General features: G+C 39.6%; 1 protein-coding gene across 1 annotated transcript; it reads left to right on the plus strand.

Annotated features, from left to right (window-relative positions):
- Positions 1-1,826: 1,826 nt before the first annotated feature.
- LOC124629552 (myosin-2 essential light chain-like) lies at positions 1,827-9,122 on the plus strand. The gene is given in 6 exon segments (XM_047162995.1): positions 1,827-1,880; positions 1,883-1,942; positions 2,026-2,053; positions 2,505-2,686; positions 4,841-4,987; positions 8,880-9,122. Coding segments are annotated over 6 exon segments (540 nt in total). The 5' UTR covers positions 1,827-1,841; the 3' UTR covers positions 8,964-9,122.
- Positions 9,123-9,537: the final 415 nt, after the last annotated feature.

The raw sequence follows: 9,537 nt of genomic DNA on the forward strand, positions 1-9,537 counted from the left end.
TTTTCGGTTTCTTTTTCCCCGCTGCCTTGTTGAATAGAAGATGTGGTTTCTTCTGTAGTTACTTCCATTGCCTTCTTCACTAACAAAAGACATCGGCCCTTCATTATCTCATCATCAGCCTATCGCAGTCCACTGCTGGACATAGGCCTCTCCAAGTGCACGCCACTGAGATCGATTTTTGGCTTCTCGCATCCAGCTCTTGCCAGCCGTCTTGCGCAAGTCATCACTCCACCGTGCCTGAGACGTCCTACACTACGTTTGCCGAGGCGTGGTCTCCACTCTAGGACTCGTTTACCCCAACGGTTATCGGTTCTTCGGCTAATATGGCCAGCCCACTGCCACTTCAGCTTGCTGATTCGGTGGGCTATGTCGATGACCTTGGTTCTCTGACGGATTACCTCATTTCTGATGCGATCCCTCAGAGAAATGCCGAGCATAGCTCTTTCCATAGTCCGCTGAGCGACTTTAAACTTGTGAACCAGCCGTACCGTCAGTGTCCACGTTTCGGCTCCGTAAGTCATGACAGGTAGGACGCACTGATTGCAGACTTTTGTCTTTAGGCACTGTGGGATTGACGATGTTAGGACTCGACGTAGTTTCCCAAATGCAGCCCAACCCAACTGAATTCTCCTATTCACCTCGTCAAAGTCGTCGTTCCTTCATTATCTGCGAAATAACCATGACAATTTAGATTTATTCAACAACAGTGCATTATATCGAAAAAAAGTATTTTATCTAGTTGTAAATATGGTACAAAACAAATTAGAATTATATAACTTTTAAATTATTATATACAAAGTTACAAAATTTTGTTTAGTCTGACATGCTTTAGTGGGTACTTACGTAGTGTTTAAAGTTATTTTTTGCTTTTTATAGGGTTTAATTGCGTACTTTTTTTGAGTCGGGGGTTTTTTAAAATTTACGTATTTTTTTTATTTGTGCTAATCGACATAATATTAACCAGTATATTAATTAATTTAATTTAAATATAAAGTGAGGAATGATTACATTAGAGGAAGTCTGAAAGTAGCGCCAGTTACAGAAAAGATGAGAAGTAGAAGATTGTCGTGGTATGGACATGTAATGAGGAGGGATGATACGTATGCAACAAAGTGTGTGCTAAGTATGAATGTAGACGGATGGAGAGGAAGAGGAAAACCTAAGAAAAGATGGATGGATTGCCTGAAAGATGATATGAATAGGAAGGGAGTGAAGTATGACGAGTGACAGGGGAAAATGGAAGAAAATGACATATTGCGCCGACCCCAAGTAAATTTGGGAACAGGGCAGGAGAAAGAAGATTAATTAATTTAATTTAAAATGATTTGATTGGTACGACACACTCTGTATATCGATGCTAGTACGTAAATCAACCACTGACCTCTATATTTACACACTGGACCGGCTGTTCCGTACGTTTGACAGCAATTTTTTTGTGCCCATTCGAAGCGCCAATATCGTCTAAGCGAGTGTCCACAGAACTAATTTTGACGTATAATTTCAAATGGCTGTGAGAGACGTGCATGAGACGTGTTTGTTCATTGGTTTACTGTAAAATAATTTTAGTACCACGAACACTCGCTACGTCTAACAGCGCCAAAATGGCGATTATCAAACGGGCACAAAAGCACGTTGACAACAGCCTGTCCAGTGGTAAATATAGAGGTCAGTGAAATCAACGTATAGTACAATTTTATTGTAGGTCTGGCGGTCGCCTAAGAAACTTCTGTCACAAATGACAATTTTAGTACTGTCATTTGTCAGTCTTCTAATATTTCTACTATTCAGCAGAATTTTGTTTGTTGAGTACATACATATACTTATACATAGGCAACTTGTTTATGACTCATACATACATAAAGAGGCAATCAATATTGCAGACATTGCAGAGTACAACACTTATCTGAAAAGGGTTCTATTGTCAAATTTGATTACAAATATGGTAATATAGAAGACATTTATATATATGAAGTAAAATATTGTAACCCTATCGTTGAGTATTAAAAGTGAATAATTCTGTTACAGGCTGGCTATTCCGAAGATCAACTGGCAGGTTAGTTACTAATTCATCCAATAAGTGTAACGGTTGCGACGCACAATTTGTTGGTGCCGTGAACTTGCAACGAACAGCAAGATAGTGTTGCACTCGAACTCGTTATGTGAGAGGGCAGCGTTGTGGCGCTCACGCACATTCCGTGACTCATGTCATGTCAATCAACGTCTTTACCGAAAGCGGTGGCTGTTACAAGCGCCCTAGTTTCCTTATATGGTTTGTATTTTAAAGTGATCCAGGTGTGTCGCCTGAGCCGACGGCCTCGCTTGCGCTGTGGCTCGCGGTTAGTACGTTGCCACACGCCCTCGCAACATGTTCATGTACGAGCCGCCCACTAAGCTAAAGCTCACGTCTGTCGAAGGTAGCTCTCGCATTCTCAGCCACGCCCTCTCCTACTGTTGTGCTCAAACTTACTGTCAAATAGTTATACTTTAACTTTCTACTGTTGTAGAGTTCCAGGAAGCATTCCAGCTGTTCGACTCTCGGGGTGATGGCAAGATCCATGTAGCACAGATTGGGGATGCACTGCGAGCTCTGGGGCAGAACCCCACTGAATCTGATGTCAAGAAATGCACACTCCATCTGAAGCCAGATGAAAGAATTTCATTTGAAGTGTTTCTACCCATTTACCAGGTAAGATCAGTTGCCACCTATGCATTCTGTCAGTTGTGTGCACAACAGGAAAGTTATATGATACATTGTAATGCTGGCATGTACAACATAATAGTAAATACTATAAATTGTTCTAGCTGAGAAACCTCCTCCTTTTGTAAAATTGTTTAAATAACAGATCTAATCTAGAATAAAGGAGTATTATTTAGAAATAAATGATTATGATTTCTTTATTTCTATGCATTCTATGCTATGCAGTGTCTATGATTATTTTGCATAAAACAGTAATAAGCTCATGATTATTTTAAGTAGAATATTTATTTTTATTTACACAACATAAGTAACAGATTATAATATAATGTTTTTAAGTGTCAATGCTCAAAATAACAAAATAATGAATGTACAAATCACACAGGTCATTTAGAATTTGATATAATCTTTACTTTTTAACAGACTTCACTAAAAGGTGGAGGTTCTCATTCCTTCAGAATCTTTTATTTATATTCACTGATGATCCATAGATGCCTGTATAGATTTGCAAAATCCTTTACCTTTTTGATCACATACTCATCAGGTCAAAATCTAGGGGTGGAAACATTGAGAAATTAAGGGTAACATTTGAAAGTTGTAGATTAGGGTTTACTCTATGCATTAGGGTAAAAACGTACTGCGCAATGGTATGTAGTAACTATCTTGTGTTCGGGCGTATTCTCCATAAATTTCTATGGACCCTGGGCTATCGGTGGCCAGCGATTATTTTGGTACTAACGGGTGTAGTTTGGTCCTATACTTACTGTTTAAAGTTCTATTGTTGTACTGTACTTAAAAACGGAAACAAAATATATTTTTGAATCTGAACTTTTGGACTTTTCTGGCAGCCAGTGTAACACAGTGTAACAAGCTGAGATCAACTACAAGCTACAAGTACAAAATAATAAAAAAACATTTTCAAAAACACATATCACATGATCAGGATTGATTAGAACCATCAATCCAATATCTGAACAGGGGTTTAAAAGCTTAGAATTGAGTAAAACTCAAAAACTGTGAATAATTGAATGTTAGCTCATACATTTTGGATACAAAAGTTTTGCACTAGAGCTATCGTTTGATACAAATTTCTTGGCTGGCCACTGATAGCCCAGGGACGCCCAATCTCTTGTATAAAATAGTCACTGAAAACCTAAAAATATAAAAAAAATACTTCTAAAACCACGTATACACACACATCCTTTTAGTTAGATGCATCAGTCTAGAAGTCTGTGGTGAAATGAATATAGTTGCATCCACTCGGTATAAAAAGTCGTGGCCTAGTAGGTAAAGAGCCAACCTCAAGTATGAGGGTGTGGGTTCGATTCCAGGTCAGGCAAGTACCAATGCAACTTTTCTAAGATTGTATGTACTTTCTAAGTATATCTTGGATACCAATGGCTGATAAAAAGGTGAAGGAAAACATCTTGAGGAAACCTGGACTATATAGTCTGAAATCATCAACCCGCATTGAGCAAGCGCGATGATAAATGCTCAATCCTTCTCCGTGTGAGAGGAGGCCTGTGCCCAGCAGTGGGACGATACAAAGGCTGTAACAGTAACAACAGGTATATACCGACAATAGAGACCCACACTTTGGAACCGTGCACCTAGCTATTGACGTTTCTTAAACACCTGTAATAAGTCTATATGAAATAAAAATGTTTGACTTTGACTTCTTCTTGATCTTCAGCCTTTTCCCAACTATATCGGGGTCGGCTTCCAGTCCTATCGGATGCAGCTGAGTTACAAGGAGCGACTGCCTATCTGACCTCCTCAATCCAGTTACCCCGGCAAACCAACACCCTCGATAAGATTGGTGTCAGACTTACTGGCTTCTGACTGACCCGTAACGACTGCCGAAGATGTTCAAGGACAGCCAGGTCCTACAGTTTACCGATTTTGCAAAAGAGTGTAATAACCATTTATAAATATGCCTTCATAGTTCCGTTGTCCATAGATTTCCAATGTATTCACTTCGCAATTTAGCAACACACTAAGTATCCGACGCTATTGTATGGATATGTGCAAAATCAGTTTCAAGAAAAGTGTTGTTTTTTCTTTTTTTTTGTTTCAATTATAAACGACTTTTGAAATGTTTATAAAAATAAATAATGAATATGTACGTGCATGCGCCCGGTGCAGGCCATCTCGAAGGCGCGCAGCGGCGACACCGCCAACGACTTCATCGAGGGGCTGCGCCACTTCGACAAGGACGGCAACGGCTTCATCTCGTCCGCCGAGCTGCGCCATCTGCTGTCCACGCTCGGCGAGAAGCTCAGCGACGACGAGGTCGGTCTCCCATCAACCTCAACCTTCTATCTATTTATTTATTTAGTTTGGCTCTTAATTGGAAAATTAAACAGAGTTGCAGGGTGCCGATAATAACGTATATATTAAAATATAGCACAAACACAATGTCACAGACATTTGACATCAAAGACAGTAATTCGAACAAGCCAATACATGTGGCAGATTATATTATTGTATGTGGCCAGTAAGGGCCACAAGGAGTATCCTTCAACATGCCCCCTTAATCTGCCACATGTGTGTAACTTTCACACATTGTCTTCACATAGCAAAACATACATATACAATGTATAAAAATAACATAAAAACAAGAGATTAAACCATTACAACAAACCAACAAAATTATAAATCTAAACAAAGTACATATTAATAAAAACTTAAGTAACACTTTCATCTTTCTCCACGGTCATCGGATCGCCGTCAATTGCTGCGAGAGCGTTGATGCACGCGTTTGTATAATCAACCGGCTTCCTCGTACGCAGGTTGTATCTCGGTTCTATACTCGTCTCTGTACTCGCTTCTTCATTCGTAGCGGATTCGGTACTTCCTGTATCTGCATCCTGAAAATCTTCTTCAACGTTTGAATGATCGTCAGGAGATACATCCAAAACCGCAGGTTCAGTTCGTTCCTCCTCAAGGGACAAAGGAACAACTGCGTTCTTCGTCACCTTCGTACCATCACCAGGAAAAACATTTTCCAAGAACTTCACATCCCTCGCAACTGTTATCTTGCCAGTCTGTGGGTGCATAAGTCGGTAACCTTTAGTAAGTTCAGAATAACCAATAAAAGTCAACGCTTCAGTCTTCATGTCTAGCTTTTGTCTTTTCTGCTTCGGTTTTAATGCAAACGCCAAACATCTAAAGATTTTCAAATGACTCAAATTTACTTTCTTACCGGACCAAAGTTCTTCAGGTACTTTATTTGTGACAGCCTTTGTGGGGCTTCGATTCTTTAAGTAAACTACGGTACGTACTGCCTCAGCCCAAAACTTCTTGCTTAGATTCGCCTCACAAAGCAACGTTCTTGCTTTCTCCATAATCGATCTGTTCGCCCTCTCAGCTACGCCATTCTGCTCAGGCGTATATGGAACCGTCGTTTGGTGCTTTATACCAGCAGACTTGAAGAACCTGTCGAAGGCATGATTACAATATTCAGTACCATTATCAGATCGAAGACACTTTATCGACTTTCCAGTCTCCTTCTCTACTTCCACCTTATACTCACGGAATTTATCAAAGGTTTGACTTTTATTTCTTAAAAAATAAACATGCGTCTTGCGCGTATAATCGTCGATAAATAGCAACATATATAAAGAACCAGCAAATGATGGCTCTTCCATTGGACCGCAGATATCCGTGTGTACTAATTCAAGAATCTGTTCTGCTCGTGTGCCTTTGTTTTTGAACGGGCTTTTACTTGACTTACCTTGGATGCATGGAATACATGGCTCAATTTGTTGTTTATTGTCGAAACTCATACCAGTCACCATATCTTTTAATATCAACATATAATTTTTACCTAAATGTGCTAATCTTCTATGCCATAGGTTTGACAGAGGTTTTTCTGACAATGTCGAGTTGACATATTTTTCTTTTTCATTTAATTTGAAAATTCCGTCAACCTCATTGCAAGTCGCAACTATTTGGTCGGTTTTATTCATAATAGTGCAACCTCTTTTATCAAAATTAACCGAGAAATCTTTCTTTACAAGATCGCTCACTGATATTAAATTCATGGATAGTTGAGGAACATGAAGAACATTTTCCAATGTTAAATTTGAACTTGCGCTAATACTTGGTATAGCATTTCCTCTTCCTTCAACTGATATATCTTCTCCGTTGGCCACTTTGATTTTAAAGTTACTATTGACCTTCTGCAAGTTACGTAACTTTTCGGCATCCCAAGTCATATGGTTTGAGCAACCACTGTCCACATACCAGCCACTCTTCTTCGTGGTATTCGTATCCGCCGTACTCAGACACACACCGGCATGGATCTGCTTGCACTCAGATGCCTTGTGTCCCGGCTTATGGCATTTAAAGCATTTGCGCACTGGCTTCCGAGCAATTTGTTTTGGTGCCTGTTTCTGTGTAGAAAGAAGCGCATGCTCACCAGCTCCAGATTTGTTTTCAGTCTGTCTATTCGCTTCTTGCAGCAGTTTGGATTTTATTTGCTCTAAGCTGATTTCTTTTCCGCTGTTGTCTACTGCCATGACCATCGGGTTGTAGTCCGAAGTTAACCCGGCAAGTAGAATGGAAATAATCCAATCATCTGCGACTTTCGCGCCAATAGCAGCTTATTGTTGCGCTAAGGATATCACTTTGGATATGTAATGTTCCATGCTTGAACAATTTTCTAGCTTACAGGACCATAATTGACGCTGCAACGCGATTCGTCTGCCCCAGCCTTTGTCTTCATATGCGGCACACAGATTGTGCCATGCCTCACGCGCGGTCTTCACTTCATATACGTAGGCAAAACACTCAGGCTCTAACAGCAGACATATCGTTGTTCGTGCTTGTCGATCGGCATCTTTCAGAGCAGGAGTAATTTCGTCGGCTTCTACAGCCACCCACCAGTTTTTGCACTCCAAGTAGTTTTTGACATGGAATTTCCAAACCTGGAATCCTTCTGCTCCGTTGAGCTTTTTTATTCCAAAAATGGAACCTGACGGACAGTTATTGGCATCCGTCATCATAATCGGAAAACAAAAACTCAATTCACAATATACGTATATATATTTTTCTGCTTATCGGCAAGGCATTTCAGGGCTTACTTGCTTTCTGGGCCCATAACCAATTGGAAAATTAAACAGAGTTGCAGGGTGCCGATAATAACGTATATATTAAAATATAGCACAAACACAATGTCACAGACATTTGACATCAAAGACAGTAATTCGAATAAGCCAATACATGTGGCAGATTATTATTGTATGTGGCCAGTAAGGGCCACAAGGAGTATCCTTCAACACTCTTAAACAATGAGTCCACGGTTAGGTACATCTATAACTATACATTTAAACTTATATCCAAGTGCCTCATCACTTAAAGAAGAGCACTGCATGCACTATAATTTGCACATAAACTTAACTGTGCAAGAAAAAGCAAAGAAAATGAGACAGTGAAAAAAACAAAACAGAACATTTTTTTACAAACTTAATACATAACATGCTGTCAGACAAATATTTGTGACTAAATTAATTGTCACGATTACTCTTAAGCGAGGTTAGAGGGATCTATATAATTATCTATTTTCAACCGACTGCCAAAAAGGAGGAGGTTCTCAATTCGTTGTTTCGTAAATTCTCATTTATTTTTACTTACACATCCCTAAGCCCTGTTGTTAATACATAGGTATAATAGGAAATCATGTTTCGCATAAGAAGTTTGAAAACGATCGTTTTCAGCTCCAGGAAAGCTTTCCGTTATATCGTCAATTGAAGAATACTGGGGCCCGATTCACCTAAGTTAATAATGTAAAAATTTAATAGAAATCGAATCGCAATACCAGTTTTAACCATATCGGGCATTCTGCTACTAATATAAGACCAATCGTATTCCAACGACATTCGATTGGTTTGCGATTGGCCTGCTATTTTGGTGATTTTGGTCTATATGGTAGTTTGCTCTACAATCATATTGCAATAGTAAATCATTTGCAGACAAAATGATTCATTATTGAATGACAGAAAAGGATAAAAACGTTTATTTCAAAGAAAAAATAGCGGAATGCCACATATGCTTCAATCGTAATCGAGTCGGGATTGGATCACGGTGTCGCAGTCGAATGTGAATCGTATGCCGCTTAAGTAAAATTAGGAGAATCGCGCCCCTGGTCGGTGTAGTGTCGGTAACAGTTGTCGCGTCGCAGGTGGAGCAGCTGCTGCAGGGCCAGGAGGACTCGCAGGGCAACATCAACTACGAGAACTTCGTGCACCTCATCATGCAGGGCTGAGCGCCGCGAGCACTGCGGCCGCGCGCCGCTTATTGCATGTAGACTGTTTAACGAAACTTAAGATTCCGTATTTGTATTCCCTTTTTTAATGTATTCCAAAATTAAAATAATTTTAAATAATGTTTGTACAGAAGTTAAAATATATAAATATTAATAATATTTCAAAAGTTTTTTTAGGGATCCGTTGTCAACTAGGAACCCTTTTAGTTTCGCCATGTCTGCCTGTCCGTCCGTCCAATGTGTATCTGGGGGCACGGCAGTGCCCCAGCCAAGTTAATTAAGCCGACAAAATAGTAGGTAAATAGTTATTTTATTTGTTAAATTTTGAATATACAAGAGTGCAAAGTTGCTTTTAAACGCGGGCTCGTTTCGTTTAAACAAAAACAGTGACTGAAATTTAAAGAAACCCAAGGCTTAAACACCCTCTTGCCGATAAAACGCTGATTGAAAGAGCGTGCGCACACTCCAAAGATTTAGTATTCCGATAGTTGATTTTTGCTCTTAAATCATTATGAAGATAAATGAAAGTACAAATAACAACGATTGGGTATTTGTTCGGTATCCAGACCGACTA

Source organism: Helicoverpa zea, chromosome 4, assembly GCF_022581195.2.
Source record: "Helicoverpa zea isolate HzStark_Cry1AcR chromosome 4, ilHelZeax1.1, whole genome shotgun sequence".
NCBI lineage: Eukaryota > Metazoa > Arthropoda > Insecta > Lepidoptera > Noctuidae > Helicoverpa > Helicoverpa zea.